Genomic DNA, 21,318 nt, shown 5'->3' on the forward strand with positions numbered 1-21,318 from the left:
TCATGGGTGACTTTAATTTTCCTGATATCTGCTGGGAGAGCAATACAGCGGTGCATAGACAATCCAGGAAGTTTTTGGAAAGCGTAGGGGACAATTTCCTGGCGCAAGTGCTAGAGGAGCCAACTAGGGGGGGCGCTTTTCTTGACCTGCTGCTCACAAACCGGGTAGAATTAGTGGGGGAAGCAAAAGTGGATGGGAATCTGGGAGGCAGTGACCATGAGTTGGTTGACTTCAGGATCCTGACACAGGGAAGAAAGGTAAGCAGCACGATACGGACCCTGGACTTCAGGAAAGCAGACTTCGACTCCCTCAGGGAACGGATGGCCAGGATCCCCTGGGGGACTAACTTGAAGGGGAAAGGAGTCCAGGAGAGCTGGCTGTATTTCAAGGAATCCCTGTTGAGGTTACAGGGACAAACCATCCCGATGAGTCGAAAGAATAGTAAATATGGCAGGCGACCAGCTTGGCTTAATGGTGAAATCTTAGCGGATCTTAAACATAAAAAAGAAGCTTACAAGAAGTGGAAGGTTGGACATATGACCAGGGAAGAGTATAAAAATATTGCTCGGGCATGTAGGAATGTTATCAGGAGGGCCAAATCGCACCTGGAGTTGCAGCTAGCCAGAGATGTCAAGAGTAACAAGAAGGGTTTCTTCAGGTCTGTTGGCAACAAGAAGAAAGCCAAGGAATGTGTGGGCCCCTTACTGAATGAGGGAGGCAAACTAGTGACAGAGGATGTGGAAAAAGCTAATGTACTCAATGCTTTTTTTGCCTCTGTTTTCACTAACAAGGTCAGCTCCCAGACTGCTACGCTGGGCATCACAAAATGGGGAAGAGATGGCCAGCCCTCTGTGGAGATAGAGGTGGTTAGGGACTATTTAGAAAAGCTGGATGTGCACAAGTCCATGGGGCCGGACGAGTTGCATCCGAGAGTGCTGAAGGAACTGGCGGCTGTGATTGCAGAGCCATTGGCCATTATCTTTGAAAACTCGTGGCGAACCGGGGAAGTCCCGGATGACTGGAAAAAGGCTAATGTAGTGCCAATCTTTAAAAAAGGGAAGAAGGAGGATCCTGGGAACTACAGGCCAGTCAGCCTCACTTCAGTCCCTGGAAAAATCATGGAGCAGGTCCTCAAAGAATCAATCCTGAAGCACTTGCATGAGAGGAAAGTGATCAGGAACAGCCAGCATGGATTCACCAAGGGAAGGTCATGCCTGACTAATCTAATCGCCTTCTATGATGAGATTACTGGTTCTGTGGATGAAGGGAAAGCAGTGGATGTATTGTTTCTTGACTTTAGCAAAGCTTTTGACACGGTCTCCCACAGTATTCTTGTCAGCAAGTTAAGGAAGTATGGGCTGGATGAATGCACTACAAGGTGGGTAGAAAGCTAGCTAGATTGTCGGGCTCAACGGGTAGTTATCAATGGCTCCATGTCTAGTTGGCAGCCGGTATCAAGTGGAGTGCCCCAAGGGTCGGTCCTGGGGCCGGTTTTGTTCAATATCTTCATAAATGATCTGGAGGATGGTGTGGATTGCACTCTCAGCAAATTTGCGGATGATACTAAACTGGGAGGAGTGGTAGATACGCTGGAGGGGAGGGATAGGATACAGAAGGACCTAGACAAATTGGAGGATTGGGCCAAAAGAAATCTGATGAGGTTCAATAAGGATAAGTGCAGGGTCCTGCACTTAGGACGGAAGAACCCAATGCACAGCTACAGACTAGGGACCGAATGGCTAGGCAGCAGTTCTGCAGAAAAGGACCTAGGGGTGACAGTGGACGAGAAGCTGGATATGAGTCAGCAGTGTGCCCTTGTTGCCAAGAAGGCCAATGGCATTTTGGGATGTATAAGTAGGGGCATAGCGAGCAGATCGAGGGACGTGATCGTTCCCCTCTATTCGACATTAGTGAGGCCTCATCTGGAGTACTGTGTCCAGTTTTGGGCCCCACACTTCAAGAAGGATGTGGATAAATTGGAGAGAGTCCAGCGAAGGGCAACAAAAATGATTAGGGGTCTGGAACACATGAGTTATGAGGAGAGGCTGAGGGAGCTGAGATTGTTTAGCCTGCAGAAAAGAAGAATGAGGGGGGATTTGATAGCTGCTTTCAACTACCTGAAAGGGGGTTCCAAAGAGGATGGCTCTAGACTGTTCTCAATGGTATCAGATGACAGAACGAGGAGTAATGGTCTCAAGCTGCAGTGGGGGAGGTTTAGATTGGATATTAGGAAAAACTTTTTCACTAAGAGGGTGGTGAAACACTGGAATGCGTTACCTAGGGAGGTGGTAGAATCTCCTTCCTTAGACGTTTTTAAGGTCAGGCTTGACAAAGCCCTGGCTGGGATGATTTAACTGGGAATTGGTCCTGCTTCGAGCAGGGGGTTGGACTAGATGACCTTCTGGGGTCCCTTCCAACCCTTATATTCTATGATTCTATGATTACTTCATGTGGGAGTCTGAGTGTTGGCATCTGTAACACATGCCCCAATTATGTCCTGCGCTTTTTCCTGATTCTAGTGGAGCTGCTGCTTGGTGATTTCTCAGATCTGTGAGGAACTGAATCTTTCCATCTAATGCCCCAGGATCTTTCCTATACACTTTATTTTCAAAGACATCTAGTCTAGTTTTCTGTCCAGTGTTTTGGCAGGTCTCTAGCTCTTGCAGTCTTATGCTAGCACTGAGATTACATTTTAGTTGAAAATTCTCAGTTTTGTTCGGGTGCTCTTTGATTTCCAAACATTGTTTAGTTTACTGAATTATGTGGATGCCTTTTCTATCCTCGATGTTACTTCCCTCTTGAGGTCTCTGGCTAGCATATGTTGCTACCAAGGTAGATGAACTGCTCCATTTTTCTTGATGCTTTAGCCTTCTAATGTGATGTTGCTCCTTGATGTCTGGCTTCCAAGGATGTTTTTGCATAACTGATTTTGAGCCCAGCTTGGCCTGTTGGTTTTGCTAGGTTATCTGTCTTTGCAGCTTTCTAGGGATGTCACTCAGTTGCAAAATATGGGCAAAGTCTAGATCTTCTAGGAATTTGCTATCTACCAATACTATACCAGGGGTTTGTATTGCTAATACACCTCCTCATTATCCATTCTATGGCAATACTAAACAGCAGGGCATTTTATCTCTGTTTCACACCAATGTCCACTGTGAACCACTCATCTGGATGTTCACCATTAAAGAGCACTTCACATCTCTATACATGGCCTTAATGATGTTGACAACTCTAGGTGGGATTCCATAGGCCTGAATATTCCATAACTTATGACTGACTTTCAAAAGGCAGTTGACAGCCTGCACAATGAAACTGACAAGGAGAGCAAGCCATTCTATACATTCTTCTAAGATGGTTCTTAGTGTGAATATCTGACCTACACAGGATCCCTTGGGCCTGAATCCAGATTGTTGTTCTCTAAGCTTGCATCCACTGCCTCTTTTGTCCTGAGTGGTATCGCATTGCCGAAGACTTACATTCTGTGTTGTAGGAAACTGTTCTCCAGTTGTTACTGTCAGTGAGATCACTCTTCTTGGGTGTTCTGACAAAGATTCCATGTTTCCACTTGTGAGAAAGGGTCTCTTTTTTCAGACTTCATTAAACAGTTCTGGAAGTTTCATTAGGATGGTGGTATCAAGTGCTTTTAGCATTGTTGCTGCAATTTGATCATCTCCCACTACTCTGTTATTTTTCCAGTTTCCTGACTGCAGCCTGTACTTTTGTCATCTCTATTGGATTGATGTTAACGGCAAGCTGATCAGATTCACACATTTCATATATCTGGTGCTGAGGTAGGGCTGCATCTGTTGAATCCTTCTTTGAAATGCTCCAGCCCTCTATTTTTCCGCTCTGCCTCAGTTGTAAACATTTTTCCACCTTCTTTGCTTTTTATTGATACATTTTCTATTTTGAGTTTTCCACACACAATTTTAGACATTTGGTAAACAGCTGTATGGTTTCCTATAAAGTCTTCAACATCTCTCCATTTATCTTTCCTTGTGTTGCTTTTCACTGCTTTCCTTTCCTCAGTGTCTCTTTGCTTACCAAGTCTTGTTCTGTCTATGTTAATAGACAACTGTCTGCTGCAGCTTGACTCACACTGTCTAAGTGCTGCCCACTTTTCTTTAAGTCCAATCTATGTCTTACCTTCCTCTGCTTTGGCAGCGCCTCAAACTTGTTCCATAGTTCAAGATGGAATTTCTCACAGTACTCTTGTTTTCAGTGTTAAAGTTGAACTTTCTCAGTTTTAATTTCAGTTAGCAATGCAAAGACTGTGGTTTTTGCTGACATCTGCTGCTCGATATGCCCTAGCATCTTGGACAGAGGACCTGAATCCTGAGCTGATGTAGAAGTGGTAGATCTGGGTCTTTTGTTTGTTTTGTCAACATGGAATTTGCCAGATTCTTTTTGGGTATCTTTGTGAAGAAATAGAGTATTGTGATAATTTGGCCTACCAATTTAACCTGTGCGTTTAACTGTAAAGAGTGAGTGAAAGTTTATAAAAGGTTACAATAACCTGTAGAAACAAATGTTAATGGGAAAGAGGTATGAAACGGACACAGAAAGACTGAATTAGTCCACACAAAGCAGCCTACTGATTTAACACAGTCTTGAGTTCTGATCATGCTTGGTAAACAAGAAAAGCATGGAACCAGAAATCAGTGAACCAAAACTGGTGTGTCAAAAACTAGGCTTAATTGATGGACAAAATAATGAAAGGACATGAAATTCCACCCATCACTCCCTTTTGGGGTTCTTACAGACTTTGGGGGGGGGTAGGGAAGGGGGAAAAACTGACTTCTAAAGTGAGCTTTCACCCCCACCATCTCCTTCCTAATCCCAAGAGAACCAGAGACCCAGATAACACTCCCACCTCCACCAGATCCAGCTAAATCCCAAATAAGTGGGATGTGAAATTTTCCTACCACTCTCATTTTTCCATCTGTCTAAGGAGAGTCTGACTAAGCCAGCCAAAACTGTGTATTTTGCAACAATGCCATAAATCTGTGACCAGAAAGAGGCAACTAAAAGCAATGTCCTAAACAGCCTGATGCTTGTATAAGTTTGTCAGGTCTCAGAGCAGCTGATAAGACTGTGGTGTACCTGTTTATTCAGCAGTGATGTTACAAATGAAAAGTCAACACCAGAAACAGAAGTTACATTTTTCCTTTGCTACTCTTCTTTTCCCTTTTGCGTGTGTTTGTCTTTTGTCTTCTACGAAATGGGACTGGATTTTAAGCACAGCAACTACAGCTCCAGCCCATCTTAACTAACTTCTCTTTTCACCAAAAAGGCCAGTTATTACCAATTGAGTTGTAAGAGTTAACATTAATATCTCTTCCAAAATTAAAGCCTCATGCTTCAGGGCTCCAGCCAGTCTCTACCAGGAATTAGGTGATTTCTTCCACCTTTTCCTCAAACACCGGGTGCTGGCCACAGACAGAGACACAATGCTGGACTAAGGGTCTGATCCAGTCTTGCAATTCCTATGTAAATAAGGGAATCTGAATTCAGAGTCAGTATATCCGGAGACAGGCTTCAGGAAGTTTTAGCAGAAGAAATTGCCAGGCTCTGATCATAGGCTCATCATGTGCTTAGAATCCACAATGCATGTTTTATTTGGATTTGTTACAATCTTTAACTGAAAACTGTGGTTGCAGCTAGACCGAGGATCCTAACTTGACAATTCCCTGTAAGCATGGAGGTAGATTACAGGTACAACCACCATAAGTGAAAATGTAGACTGCATTCCCCAAAAATAACACCAGACAAGTGACATGTCAATGAAGGAGTGGTCTCCAACATTTACAGGAGACAAAACTCAGAATGCAAGTACCATTGTACCTGCAAAAGACAGTGATTATGCAACTGAGCCAAAGCAATAATTTACAGCCCAATATAAAAAATACCATGCTGACAGTGTCAAGTCAAATGCTGATGCAAGATACAAAACAGCTAAAAATGAAGTAGTTGGATTTCTCATGTTTACACCCTTCAAATAGACTTATATCCCCCCCCTTAGTCATTATATGCCCCAAACCACACACATTTAGTTTCCTTACTCTTTCCTTAAATGTCGGTTCTTCCAGATTGCCCCAAGACGTTTAGTCACTACTTTATGGAAAGCCTTCTTTTGACTTGGGTGCAGTAAAATAGAAGGCTCATTAATTTCAAAGCTATCACAAAGTAAAATTAGTCCTAATGTTTTACCTGTAGGACAGAATAGGAATGTGTCTGGTTCTCCTAAATACTGATATATTTCATTAGTAATGGAGACCTGGGCATGAGCAAAGGAGCTAAAGACTTCTTTATCTGCTGCACACATGTTGTGATCAATATCATCAAACAGCAGTGCAAAGGATCTGCAGCCAAACTGGGAAACCTAGAGCAGAAGGGGGGGAGAAGTGAAGAGAACCATTTAGAAAATTAACAAAACAAAAAGCTAATTAGCCTTTAACAGGATCAGCCAACATTCCCCCCATCCCCGCCTAAAATAGCCCATGAAATGATAAGTAGAGTCAATTTCTGTTTGAGGAATCACTGTTTTTCAGTTTGTAATTTGTAATCTAAAAATACACTTGAACTTCCCAAGTGTATGTCAACATTTAAATCAAATCCACAGTACCCTGCATAAAGTGCACAGCATCGCAAGATGAGTGATGAATGTTGGAGTGCTTCCATTTCCACAGTGTCCTTTGCAAATTCAAAACTCTTTCTAATAAAGGAAGGAAGAGGCACGCCTTGGCAGTTATCTCCAATTAATGCATGACTCTGACCCCACCACTATGTTTTTCTCCAGGATACCACTGGAGACTGTCAGTCTGTTCCAATTTCCCAGTGCAAGGTTTATCTCATAGGAGAAGCAGACAACTAGGAAAGATCAAATTCAGCAACAGCCCTTGGGTGAAGTGGAGCAGAACAGCTCAGGAACAGAGAAGGAATGTGCACGTTAGGTCTTTCCCCTACTGAAATTTTTCTGGGAGGAGTACCCTCCTTCCCCTTGGAAATGAGCCTTAGTTTAAGGGTCCTAAAATCATTTTAAAAACAAAACTCTCAACAACAGTTAGTAAGAATTGCTATTTCAGATCAGGTCACTAGTCTTCCATCTAGGCCAGCATTCTACCTCTAAGGAAGTTCCCACAGTGCACTGGCCAATTGTACAAAATCTAAACTGGGTGAAAAAAGTCCTTTCTGACCCTTGCAGTAGTTTCAATCCCAAAGCCTGACTGTTCATTTTATGAGAAACTCTGAATATTATTAGCCATAGCATTATACAGACATTGGCACTTACATTCAATACTTAAAAAGCAAAATTGGTCAAAAAATGCAACCAAGTACATAGCAGACACATGAGTTAGAGTTATTTTGGAAGTTCCAAACATTCTTAAAAATCACTTGGGCTGAGAGTTTCAACAAGACCTACCTGGTCCAGCTTGCGTTTCAATGTGGACACTTCTTTTGGATTTGAGAAAGTGATATCCAGTCCAGGCGAGATGGCATAGATGAATTCTATCTCATATTCTTGGGCAGCCGAGATTAGAGTCATGAGTTGCTCTAAGAGTTAAATCCAGGTATTTCAGAAGGGTTTATCAATAAGAAAGCTAAGATACCTCCTCATAAATATTAAGAAATACATTATAAAAAGTAAATTACTCCATTGCTAGAAGCCAAGAAAGGGTTTTCAGGTAGCTTTAACAAATATTTTGAATGTTCTAAGATTACTGATGCAGCAGTAGGTACTAAACTGTATTGCAAATTGGGTAGAGAAACGACATTAAAGGGATGGTGACAAATACTTGTCTTGTGGTTTAAGCTTTATTTCACATTTATCACTATTTTTAAAAACCTTTTAAAAGAATGAGAATATGCCAGTTTGATTCTGTTGTTGTTTGGCAAACATGGGTGCATTTTAAGTGTTTTATATGGAATCAAACCGAAAAGCTCTGAAGCTGTTACTCATTTCCATATGGGTCAAAAATATTAAAGAAGTGATCCAATTTTTGCAAATAGGATTTGTTCATTTGAACTCTGATGCTTTCAACTGCAATATTTGCATACTGCTGAGGTACAGCATACATCTATAGTGGCTTTTTAAAACCTATGAATAGAAGTTACTCTTAAAAAAAAAAATTTCATTCTCCAAGCGGAAAGAAACAGAAGTAAAAAAATATAATTTTTTTGGAATCCGTACCTGTTACCAATAACATTGTAAGTTAAGAAAATTGTATAAATATAATTGTAATCTGCCAACATCCCTTTAACTTTATTCCTAAAACCATTCAAAGTAGCCCCTACAAGATTTAAGTCTGATGTGGTTATCATCTCTCTCCTTAACCCAAAGGAGAGACTCCTACAAATACCCTGTTAGCCAACAAGCCTCTGTGCTCGGACAGAATAGCTTTTCCACTGGTGCCAAGAGCACCTTAAAACTGAGTAAGGGCCATCTCCTCTTCTCAATGAAATCAGTGGCAAGACTCCTAGGTGCAGGCCCTATGACTGTACAATTTTGCTTATTTTTAGATTGTTAGGGCTGGCAACACTTGGGGCAGTATTGGACAAGAACACCGTAGTTATGCAACTAGATAACTTCTGCTGCTGGGAAAGCAGGGAAGAGAAAGAAGAGTAACCACTTATTGTGAAAGCCACCAGCTACTAAATAAATCCCAAGTATCGAACTTCTGGTTTTTACCTTAAAGTTCTGATTAAGCCAGAAGCTGAAGTTCCGAACATGGCTCCCCTCACTAGTGTGTGTGCACTTGATCAACCAGACACATGAGCAAGCTGATCTGCTCAAACAGCTTTTAAAAAGGAAATATTTTCCCCTTCCTTACAATAAGGTCCAGATGACCAATACAGATAAGGAAAAAATTCAAAATGAACCCCTCTCACTGCCAGAAGAGGGAAAGTTGAAGGACAGTAAATCCCACAATAAAACTAAAGCTAGGTCTTAAAAAAGGGAGTTTTAGAGGTGAAATGCAAAGCTAAAATTAAAGTGAAGGAAAACCCAACTTTATGATGCAAGCCCCCATTAAGTAGGTTTGCAAGGGGCATTCAGTATATAAACCTTAACCTAATGCTTTTCTGCGTTGCCATTCACATTTAAAACTGGATACAATTATTAAACATACAAGCACATGTACCAGTGACTGTGATTCATTCAGCAACTACTTATAGAAAATACAGAGGGGAATAAAGGCAATTACCAGCTTCCTCCACAGAATACATTTCTCGCCAGAACATCCTGTGCTTGTAGTCATCTTTTGGAGCATACAAGTAGGTATTCAGTCCCCATTTCTGAAGCCTATAATGGGGGGTGGGGGGGGAAGCCTACATTAGTATTCTACAAGTGCAACCAACCTGCATTTTATAGGATCTCATTCTCAAATTTATCCATTTGTCTTTGAGAATATTTACCACTATACTATACATTATTAACTCACTGTGGTATTGCAAAAGTTTGAGACTAGACAAACCCAGAACACCCTGAGCAAGATAAGAAGGGAAATATACCCAGCTAGAATACAGATAATACGTAAAATGCTGCCCTAAGTCAGGCCTGAGTATGCTTAATATTCTACTAAGTGGAAGATGATAGTTTTACTGTCCTGGAGCACATTGCAAACCAAGGGGAAATGTGACTTGCCTTCTAAAAAGTTCCTTCCTCTGCTCCATAACCCATGGTCTTCCATAAAATCCTGTGGGAAACAAGATTAAAATTATCCAGTTATACACCAGACTGGATCAGTTTCATGAAACAAAGATTACACTATAACCCACTTTTCTTCTCCTCCTCCCATAAAATGTTTCTATTACATTCAGTTAAAAAAACCTAGCAATCAGGAAAAAATAATCAAAATTGCATAAAACCATAACATACTAAAAAATCATAAGGGAAATGTAGTACCCTAAAAAGATCTATATTTTCAATGTAATTACACCCTACATAATTTATGATCCACGCTGATAATTTTAGCCACTGAAGCAATTAATTTTCAGAATCCAAGCCGAAGTTCTCAGCAGATGCCCTTCACAAGTCAGGTCTGCACTACTACACAAGTAGCCCGAACAGTAATAACCCAATTATGCTATCATTCTAGAAGTTTGATGAACAGTTAACTTCAATAGTGGAATAATGAACAGTTCTGAAAATAAATTACCAGTGCAAGAGTGTTTCTTGACACAGACAGGTTACACTACCTAAATCTACACTTATGCTCAAATATACGGGAGGTGGGGTTTCGGCAAATAGAGGGTCAGAATCAAATGGATAAGTAAGACTTGTTCCCTTTTCTATTTTAAAAAGGCTCTTGATAGTGCCAGCATTAGCTAGGAAATGCTGGCATCTTATTACATGAGGCCCAAGGATATAAAGTTTCAGCTTGTGAAAAATAGAGAGGAGCCTAAACAGAAGGTTTTTAGATAGTTCATATTCCAAGAATATTTCAATGGAAATCCAGAAGTTTGATCTGCCTCAGACTTCATATCTAATAATTTCCTCCCAATCTACCATTTATGAATGACACTTCATCAAAAAACAACGATCTCGACTAGCCTATCATTAGTCAAGCAATTTCACTTAGTCTTATGTGCCAACAGATCCACACCTTCAATCACAAGTGGACACTCTTCGTATTAGAAAGTCTCAGTTTGGCAGTCTGAGGGAGAGACGCAAGACTAAACAGTGAAATGTAATAAGCGTTCATTTTCATCCAGCATAACTGCTCTGCTTGATGAATGATGCAACTGTCATGGCAAAGCAAAAGCATGTAGAAGCCCTTACATCACTAGCATGAAGTTAAACAGTCCTATTTCCAGATCTGATCACCCACTATCACTATTTTTGCACTTTCATTTTAAACAAAGACTAGACAGGCTTCGTTCATTAGACTAATGTTTGACTTTTTAAAACAAGGTACAATTTGAGAGTGTCCTATGTTAAAAAATTGACTCGTTACCTGTTAAAAGTGAACCCTGTGATTTTAAGTTTGAGGAGCTCTAAATAAGCTCAACTTTTAAAGGTTATTATTAACAGAGAGATTTTTAGTTACTTAGGGCCACAAAGTGGTGAAGTTAGGTGCTGCTGCTCCCATCTTGTTGAAATTGTGAATTGACAAATGGAGGACAAAAAGAAAAGGAGTACCTGTGGCACCTTAGAGACTAACCAATTTATTTGAGCATGAGCTTTCGAGAGCTACAGCTCACTGGAGGACAGTGAAACAGCAGAGCACATAAAGAGGAGCGGTGGTGTGCACAGAACAAACAAGGTAACAGACAAATTCTTCTCATTTACAGAAATGTAATAGAGTTGCATTGTCACTGGCAGGCAAATTTGGTCCTAAATTAGGAAAACAAATAGATTTACCTAATCACAAAGGGACCTAATTAATGGTGTGCCGAGTCAATACTTGGCACTTCTATGAGACGTATGTAGAGTAGTCTGAACATCAGAACACAATCATGTAGTAACCTGAAGTGAAATCAAGATGCCAACTTAAAAAAAAAAAAAAAAAGCAGTGAAAGATAATGGGTCAGGTTAAAGTATAAACAATGAAGAGTACATTTAGATTAAAATATATTAATCTAAAGTGCTAGTAGTGTTTTAAGATATTTTAACCTGACAGTACTCTGATTTAAAGGGATGCTAAGACATGGCAGCTGAGGACAATGTTAACATCCTTCTGATCTTGGTCTGTCTTTCCCATCTCTCTTTGTGGGTGTCCAGGAGAGAGATTAAAACATAGGCAGAACAGAGTTTTAATTCCCATCCTCCCACACATACCCTCATTCCTTGTCACTAAGGGTCTTAATCTGATTGCTGTACTTGACCATCAGATCCGGGAAAACTTGAGACCCTGACAATTCTTCCTGTCACAATGTGTCCACTTCAGGCCTTTCCTCCCTATCTGCAGCAAAAGCTTTTGTCCAGGCCCTCAGTATCTAAGCTACCAATTTCTTCATCTCTGGCCTTGATCAATGCCATTGTGGCCCACTTTGCTGCTGCCAACAACAGTTCCAGACTCATCCCTTTGATCATGTTACATCCCCCTCTGCAACCTTCGCTGTATCTATCTCTCTGATATGTTACTGAGACTCCGATTCCCACTGATTGCCTATATACTTAGATTGAAAGCTCTTCAGAGCAGAGACCTTCTTTTTGCTATATATCTGTACAGTACTTAGCACAGGTCTAGGGACCTACGGTCTAGTTGGTACCACTATATAAACAAAATGGTCTTGTGGGAAGGTGAGAGAATGGAAAGAGGGAGAGACTTGGAGAGGAGTAATTTGATAGAAAGCCTTTCACCTCTAGGTCTCGGATTCAAAGCAAATCAGCCAGAAGTGATCAGAAGCTTATCACCATCTGACAGCTATCTGGTATCTTATGTGAGACATACTCATCTTAGTACAGGAAGTTATACAAAAGGCCTTCGCTGCTGCCATCCGTGCTTCTCTGTTCCCTGGCTTCAACTGCCAGTGCTATCAATCTGGCACCTTTCACTACAAGGTAAAAATCTACTTCAGTAATGAACATTTTTGGGTAGACGTGAACATTCCCAGGCTAGCTGTACTTAAGAACTAATAAGTGCCAAAAAGCATGATAGATATTAGCAATGACAATACCACCAAACGACACATTTTTAAAAAGTGATAAAAAAAAGATATACCAGAATTGGAAAAGGTTCAGAAAAGGGCAAAAAATTATTAGGGATACGGAACAGCTGCCATATGAGGAGAAATGAACAACACTAGGACTTTTCAGCTTGGAAAAGAGAGACTGGGGGGGTATGATAGAGATCTATAAAATCATGACTGGTGTGGAGAAAGTAGATAAGGAAGTGTTATTTATGCCTTCTCATAACACAAGAACTAGGGGCCACCAAATTAAAGGTTTAAAACAAACAAAAGGAAGTATTTTTTCACACAACGCACAGTCAACCTGTGGAACACCTTGCCAGAGGATGTTGTGAAGACCAAGAGTATAACAAGGTTCAAAAAAGAACTAGATAAATTCATGGAGAATAGGTCCATCAATGGCTATGAGCCAGGATGGGCAGGGATGGTGTCCCTAGCCTCTGTTTGCCAGAAACTGGGAATGAGTGACAGGGGATGGATCACTTGATGATTCCCTGTTCATTCCCTCTGTGGCACCTGGCATTGGGCACTGTCGGAAGACAGGATATGGGCTAGATGGACATTTGGTCTGACCCAGACTGGCCATCCTTATGTTATGTTAATATTGACTGCAGCCAAAGGGTGTTTTTCCTTTAGACATGAACAAAAGCAATGCAAATGCTAATTTTGATAAACAATCCATTTCACTCCCCACTGAATCTGCTAATTGTTTTGTTGTCCAACTGAAAAAGTTCTCTACAAATCTAAAACTTACCAGTCTAGTTATAACAATTCAAACAATTCCAAGCCAACAATTATGTCCAGAATAAACTTTATCTTTCCAGATTACAAGCATCCAGCTACATCACTGTCAAAAAAGCCTCGAGCCTACTTTATTTTACAGCTGTCACCATAATAAAATCTGCACAAGATCTCAGTGCAACAAATATGCCAAGAGAAACAAGCGGATTATTCCATGCCGCAATTAAAACAACAAGCGACAGCACAATACAAAATAGGGACTTACTTCGTACTACTGTGAGACCAGATGCCCGTGGAATCACCTATTTCTTACGCAGGAGAAGCCTGAACTTCTAGCACGCAGGCAGGGAGCACAGCTCGGGTTTCTGTGCTGCAGGACGGCCCTGCAGGCTGGGTCTCCGCCCCCGCATATACGAGCTAGCCAGGAAGGCCAGACTGCGCCTGCACTACAAGCCCATTGATCTAGCAGCCTGGAGAGCGCCATAGGGGGTGGGGCCGGCTGTGCCCCCGCCAGGTACCCCAGGGTGGGGAGAATCTGCAGCGTGGGGCCGGACGTGCCCCCCCCGAGGTACCGCAGGGTGGGGCCGGACGTGCCCCGCAGTCAACCCCGACCGAGGGCCGTGCACAAGCAGTAAGCAGGAGACGGAACACGAAGCCGACCGCGAAGGAGGCGACCGGTCTCCAGGGCAGAGGGAGCGGCCCGGGGCGGGGCAGAGAGGAGCCCCCGCGTGGGGGGAGGGGCGGGAGCGAGACCCGCCAAGGACCCCCGTTGCCTTGGTTACCGGCACCCCCCCCCTTACCTTCCACGACGCCGCAGAGGAAGCGCCGGGCCCCGGCCACCGTCTCGGTCTCCGTGTCCGTCTCCTCCCCGCTCAGGCTCGGGCCCGGGCCCGCGGAGGCCCCCGCCGCTTCCAGCGGCGCCACCGGCAGCCCGGCCGGGTTGGGGCTGCCCTGGGGCTCCCGCTCCTCCAGCGCCGCCTGCCCCTCCTTCTGCACCATGCCGCCGCCCGCCAGGGACCCGCGCCCGCGCCGGGCCTGGCCCAGCCCTTTGTCTCCGGCCGCCCCGGGCGCCCCGGCCGCCGCTTCCTGTTTATGGGGCCCTGCGCCTGCGCGGGGAACCGGCCCCAACCGGTCCGCGCCGCCCCGCCCGGAGCCGCCCCGCCCGCTCGGGAAGAAAAGGCGCCGCCGCCCCGGGGATCTCGCCTCCGGTCCGACAGCAGCCTGGCGGCACCGCGGGACCCGCAGGGCTTCCGAGGGGACAACGGACTGAGGAGACGGTGTTACCTCAGGGGGAACACAGGGATTCGGCCACCTAGCGCGCATGCGTACGGCGTGAGGACCGGAGAGGGGGCGCCACTACGCATGCCCATCAGGTCAGAGGGGGAGGGGGGAAAGGAAGCGGTGGCTCACTACGCGTGCGCAGAGACGATAGCGCGCTAGTGCGCATCTCTCGGAGGCCACAGGGGGAGGGGAGAGGCGGCAGAGTGTTAATGCGCAAGCGTCGGGAGGGAAAGGGCGCCTGCGCAGTGAACTCGCGGCGGTCGGTGTGTTTACTCTGCCGACGCGCACGCGCTGCCCGCCTGGGGTAGCCCATGGCGGCTTCGGGAGAGGCCCGCCGCCGGACGGAGGGGGTATCTCAGTGCGCATGTGCAGGGGGAGGAAAGGCACCGCCTCCCCCAAGGCTTGACCCACTTTCCGTAGCCGCCTGGCCCCGCCCCCCCGTGGCCTGACAGCCTGGCGCTGCGCGTGGTCTGCCGCCCTGCCAAGCTAAGCAGGGCCGGGCTGGGTCAGCCCTGGGATGGGAGACCGCGGCCTGGCACCCTCCTAACCCACGGCCCTCCTCGCTTTACCCCGCATGGCAGTTTACGCAGGGGGAGAAGAGCCCAGAGCAAAGGCTGCGGCCATGCTGATCAGCGGGAACAGCCTGCACAGGGACCCCACCCAGCAAGATCCGCCTCCAGCAGAAGTTACGGGCCTCGCGTGCGGCGGGAAGCGGGTTCTGGCCCCTGAAGAGGCTAGGATGGGAAACCCTCCGGCTACGTCTACACGGGGCGCCTTACAGTATGCAGCGGAGCGGCCCTTTGTCCGTCGGGGAGAGCACGCCTGGCGACAAATAAAACCACAGACGCCAGCACCGTTTGTTGGTCCGGGGTGGGTTTTTTCCATGCCTCCCCCGACCGACAAAAGTTTTACCGGCCAAGGTGCAGCGTAGAGGTAGCCGAAGAGCGAGAGAGACTAGCGGAGAAGTTACACACAGACCGGTGATGTTTGCATGGCAAGCAATGAGAGTCTCTGAGAAGGGGGAGCCCTGTAAGAACACGAAGGCACTGTATGAATGACTCCTGTTGCCCCGTGCGCTGTCGCTGGGATTGAAAGCGCAGCATCCGTGGATTGAGAGGAATGTAAATGAGAACTAACAAGGGCCTTGGACATTAGGAGCCAGATTCTGCTCTGAGTGTATATGCAAAGTAAATGTGACAAAGGCAGGAGTTATTCCGAACTTTCACTGCTGTAACTGAACTGTAGGATTGGCACATTTTGCTTCCCTCTTTAGGAATGAGAAATACAAAGTCCTAAGGGACTCTAGTCTCTTGGGGAGAAAGTGAGGTCACAGAGAAAATGAGTGACACAACTCAATTTTGGTCCCCCAAGCCTGGTCTACACTACAGAAATTTACCATTCAAACCTCCTAGAACCCTGCTCCGTGGTGGATTCTTCATCACGGACCATTTTAAAATCAAGATTGGATGTTTTTCTACAAGATCTGCTCTAGAAATTATTTTGGGGCAGTTCTCTGGCCTGTGCTATACAGGAGGTCAGACTAGATGATCACCGTTGTCCCTTCTCGCCTTGGAATCGATGAATCTTGGAAGAACGCTTATTGACAGAAAAGTGCTTGAGCTGCTTTTACAGTCAGGGATAGGCTTGATTTACGCAAGTCTGAGGACCAGTTCACTCTGAATGGTTTCCGAGCCACTGCAGACATGGACCAATTAAATGGTTCAGCTAGTCCTCCTGCTACTGTCCCACAGTGCGTTGTTGGTCCTTCACAGTCTCCCAGAATCCACTGCTTCTCTTATCTGTCGGATAGGTATGCAGCCCGAAGCCATTGCCACTGAAACAGTTTAGAATGGCATCTTGTGCATTCAGGGCAATCCTGCACTGGTTCTTCAACCAGATCAGCATGCCTGGTTGTTGAATTCATTGAACTGTGCTTAAGGCAGTCCTGTCCAGTTACAAGTAGTTCAGCTCTCCTATAGATAGTGCACCAGCAAAGAGAGAATTAAGTCCAAGCCCGAGGAAGCAGCAAAGATCCACTCATCTAAGAGAGAACATCCCCAGTTACTTTTAAAATACTCTTTGAACAAGCTGCTCTTAAAAGAAGTTGCCAGCTCCTCTCTGTGCATGGCTTAAAACACAACATTGGGTTCACGGACTATCCCATAGGGCAGATACATTGTCCTGAGCCCCTAGGTACTCCTTAATTTGGGGTGTAAGAGATCATGAACAGACAACTTTGTAAAGGAATATTAGTTATTTGTATGACAGCACCTGGGGCCCCATTGTGTGTACACACCGAGCAAGAGAATCACTATAATGAAGAGCTCACGGTCTAAATAGACAGGACAGGCAAAGAGTGGGAGGGGAAACTGAAGCACAGCCGGGGAGTGACTTCCCCAAGTTACAGTTGTCTATATTTTACCTATACTTTATGAATTTGTGACATGGAGGCCATAGGTCAAATCCACTGTACTTCTAGGGGAAATTAATTTTCCTGAAGCAGCTGTAAACACCCAGGCTAGCCTGAAACGTTCTCAAGCTATGGTCTGCAGAATAAAATATGCAGAATAAAAGCAATGGGATTAGGGAGTCTCCTCTCCTGAGAAGATTGCTGTCATGAAATGCAAGAGTCTGACAACTCAGAATCCAATGCCAACTCTCCATCAAGTGTGTCCAGATTACACCGATAACTTGTCTTTAGACAGTTGATTCATGCCAGCCAGGCCGGGATGACCTCTCCACCACTAGTAGCTAGCAGCTGGGGTCCTTGGAGGATCTATTTTTGGACCATTGCCATTTGTCTTGTAGGCTGATGGCTTTGGTGCTTATCATTTTTCTGCAGCCAGCAGTCCATCTTGTTTGCTGGTGGTGACTCCCCATTAGATAATAATTCACCCTACTGCCCCACCCCCACTTGCCTGGCACACCAGTTTTCACTCGTACCAGGAGCCCTTTGAAATGGCACATCAAGTGCCTACCTTCACTTATGGCACTGGGTCCGATACACCATATGTAGGGGCAGTGCAGGCCAGGGCATTAATCGAGTACATTGCTTGGTATAAATCCCCGGGGGTGGTTTGTGGGGACACTCCCCATTGACAGCATTTGATGCAAGTGATTCAGAAATGAACCTAGCCATCAAGCTTCCTTCAGGGTGGAGAACCCTTCATTAGAGGGGCAGAAAGGTCCAGTGGTTAGTGTGTGCGTGAGTGAGAAGGCAGGACATATAACAAGAGAGACTCAGACACAGAGGCAGCAAGAAAACCAAACAGTAGCTTGCAAGCATGCCGTGATGCCCGGGAGAAGCCTAGAAAGAGGTTCTGGGTTGGGCGTGCTGGCTGAAAAGAAGCTGGGGCCTTTAAGCTAAGCAGCTATTCCTTTCGCCTTCAGTTCTGTTTGGGGAAGCAGGTCTTTGTACATTTCTTGTAACTAAACAAGACTGCACCAAAGAAAATACCAGCCTTCAACTTGGAGCAGCCGCTTGGTTCGAAAGGGACACAACCACCACCAGTATAAGTGAAAGGCAGATCACACCAGCTCCTCAGCAGACATGCTCACGTTTCCATTTGTCATAGATATAGGTAACCTTGCTGACGTAAAATAAGGACACCCCACTCCTCTCTCAAAGACCGAAAGCTCAAATCAGGCCCCAAATCCTGGGTCGTTTGAGGGTCTGGATGGGTCATTTCCATGCAGCACGTGCTTCCAGACAGGAATGCCACCAAAACTACAAAGTCTCTTCTGGAAGCTCTGACCAAGCCGGAACCAGGACGTGCCAGGACTCAGACAAGAAAGCCCACCCTCACCTGATTTCCAGCCAAAGAGGTTGGGAGAGTAGCCAAAAATCTGGGTGTTTTGGGGGTTCCAGCCCATTTTGTCCATCCATTTATTTTTCTTTGATGTTTGTAGAAGATGGTGCAGGCCCCTTGTCCATGCTGGTCTGTGCTAACACATGGAAGGGAAGAGTAATCATGTGACTGCCAGGGCGTGTGCCCCCCAAGGAGAGGTTGTCAGAGCGGGATAAGGGTCTTTGTATTTCAGGCTTCTGTCACTTCCTTGTGGCAGTTAAGGGAACTAAGGGGTCCTGGAGTCTCTGACATGGGTAGTGGCTCAAACCTGCCCTTTCCTTTTCTCCTTTGACAGTTATAATTACAATGCCCTGTTTCTGGACACAGAGATCTATGTACAGACACAGAGAGAGACCTACGCACAGAGAGACCTCCGGACGGACATGCACCTGTAGACAAGTGCAGGTTCACTGTAGCCACAGGTTCATCAATACCCTTGTGGGGAGAACTGAAAACGGAGTAACTGCACTGCCGCATTGTTTCCTGGCTCCCATGCATTCTAGGCAGCTGTAATTCCTACCCTTGGGGCTGGAAAACGCCTTCTGCTGATCAATAGCATGCTCAGGCTTTGGTTGCAGCCCCCTGTGCAGCAATTTCAAGCTGACCTCCAAGCCATGCAGTAGTTTGATTGTCACCCCCCACTGCTGGCAGAATGGAAGCTGACATACAACTGTGAACCCGTGTTAACCTCACTCTCTCCTGCACGCCTACAAGCCGCAGCTGGGGAATTTTTTCTCAGGCACAGCGTAGTGGCACGGGACACATACAGCAACATCAGTTCTTTCTCAGCAGGCAACTCTGTGCTGACGTGGATGCACCCTGGCATCATTAATTATACAGTAATGCTACTGAGGTTTAATTGTATTTAAACTCACCAGCTCCACAGGAACTTGGCTGGCCAGCCACCTTCCCCCTTCATCATCTAGGAAGCAGACTCTCAGCCCTCTCCAGAGACCCTCTCAAACGGGTCTTTTGCGGCATGCAGGGCTTAATTTGTGCCAGGACTTGCCAGGGCTGAGCCCCGGCACCTCTGCGGTTGGCGCATCAGTTATGAAACTAAAAAAACGGCTTGAGCTCCAGCACATCTTTCATTATAAATTAGGCACTGGCGCCATGGCCAGAAGTCAGACCAAGGGGGCAAACGGGGAACAATTTTCAGAGTGCTGGAGCCCTCAGAGAGCACCTTGCTAGCCACCCCAGGTCAAGCACTCTTGCTGACCACAGCTGTGGCAGCATGGCCTGGGGAGAGAGCAGCCTTCTTCACCCTCTTATTTCATGCAGAGAACCAGCTGCCGGTTTGATTGCTGCTGATCTCCGCTCATGCAATAGTGTCAGCTTCAGGAATTATTATTAGTGGTGGGGTAGCATCCAGAGGTCCCAGCTGAGATCAGGACCCCATTGTGGCAGATGCTGTGCAGATGCAGAGACAGTCCCTGTCCCAGACTTCTCCCAGCCTAGCCAGCATGGACAATGCGTGGGAGGGGAAACAGAAGAAATGATTTGCCCAGAAGCTCAGTGGCAGTGCAAGGACTAGCAGCTCCTGACTTCCAGGCCGATGCCTGTTCCATTAGACCCCATTGCTTCTCATTCTCAGTCGGGTGTTACTCTCTTTGTAAAGCTCCATGCGCATCTTCGCCGTGTAATTCTTTCTTATTTCTCTAGAGGTAGGTTGTCAAGCGGCTCAGTACTGCCCTGGGTCAGGGCGGCTGCTCAGCTGGTGAGCGGGGGCCTGCAAGTAGCCGGGGAAAGTCCGCATGGGGGAGAGAAAAAAATCGTCTCACAGAGCAGAAAAGGCCCCAGCTGGGGCTCCAGGCCCTGCCTACCCAAACTCACCTCCCTTCTCCCTTCCTGGCCTTTCTCAGAGCCCTTCTCCCAACACCTGTGTCAGGGCAGGCTGCTCTGAGCGTAACTCCTTGTCCACCGGGGTCAGGCCGCAGCGTGCTACAGAAGGGGAGATAGATGGGCCGTTAAGATGAATGCAGCGCTTTGCGGTCTGCCATCTCCTGTGGCAGGGCACAGGGCATCTCCTGGGAGGACCCGAGGAGCTAAGAGGGCCCTGTGGTTTTGGGGTGCTGAGGCGGTGTTTTAGCACCCCTCTGCCACAAGAGGGCACTCTGAGCCAGCCCATGGCAGGCCCGGCTCTAGGTTCCATCAGCCAAGCCGGGCAGGGTGTGAAGGGCCTGGCCTGGCCCCGTTCACAGCCAGACCACCCCAACAGAGGTGGATGGAGCTGCCCAGGGAGCGAGAGCTGGGGCCCCCCCAAACCAGCCTTGACAGGCTGCTCCCAGCACCCCATGTGCCAGGACTCCACGGCCCCAGCCACACTCACAGGGCAGTCACCCCCTCCGTCCCTGCGCCCACAGCCCAGCTGGAGCTCAAGGGGGCAGGGGAGAGAGGAGTGGAAAGCCCCAACCCACCCCCATCTAACCCACCTCCATGCTGCTGGGACCGCTCCCCAGTCCCCTGGCCTGTGCTCCCCAGGTGCTGCCAACCCCTCTTCTCCCCCCCAGATGTGCATCCTGCATGCTACCTTCCCCCTCACACCAGCTCCCGGCTAGACCTGACCCGTCTGCCCCCTCCTGATGTCTGCGCCTTTGGAAAAAACAGAGACCAGATCCCTCTCCCCCCCGCCAAAAAAAATCCATCCTCGTGGGGGGTGGTCACAGTCCCAGGATGTGAGTGGGGGGTCAGGGTGCTGAGAGGCTGCCCTCGCCCTGCTGACAGGACTAGCAAGGCCCAGCCCTCAGCCCAGCCCTCAGCCAGCGATCTGATGAGCAGGAACGCTTGTTTGCCCGTATGCGTCTGCACAGGTGCT

General features: G+C 46.5%; 1 protein-coding gene across 5 annotated transcripts in view; it reads right to left on the bottom strand.

Moving 5' to 3' along the window:
• The window catches only part of OGA (O-GlcNAcase), a 43,825-nt gene extending 29,113 nt beyond the window's left edge, over positions 1 to 14,712 (bottom strand). The window contains exons 1-5 of one of the 5 annotated variants that reach the window (XM_075131112.1): positions 14,659 to 14,677; positions 9,644 to 9,695; positions 9,204 to 9,301; positions 7,424 to 7,554; positions 6,211 to 6,382 (exon numbers count right to left, since the gene is read on the bottom strand). In XM_075131112.1, the coding sequence (XP_074987213.1) occupies positions 6,211 to 6,382; positions 7,424 to 7,554; positions 9,204 to 9,301; positions 9,644 to 9,672 (430 nt within the window). In that variant the 5' untranslated portion in view covers positions 9,673 to 9,695; positions 14,659 to 14,677. Of the gene's footprint in view, positions 1 to 6,210; positions 6,383 to 7,423; positions 7,555 to 9,203; positions 9,302 to 9,643; positions 9,696 to 13,639; positions 13,659 to 14,174; positions 14,638 to 14,658 lie in introns of those variants that run through there. The other 4 variants (XM_048857253.2, XM_075131113.1, XM_075131114.1 and 1 more) reach the window with 4 other exon arrangements.
• Between the last annotated feature and the right edge of the window lie 6,606 nt (positions 14,713 to 21,318).

This window comes from Caretta caretta, chromosome 7, assembly GCF_965140235.1.
Source record: "Caretta caretta isolate rCarCar2 chromosome 7, rCarCar1.hap1, whole genome shotgun sequence".
Taxonomy (NCBI): Eukaryota; Metazoa; Chordata; order Testudines; family Cheloniidae; genus Caretta; species Caretta caretta.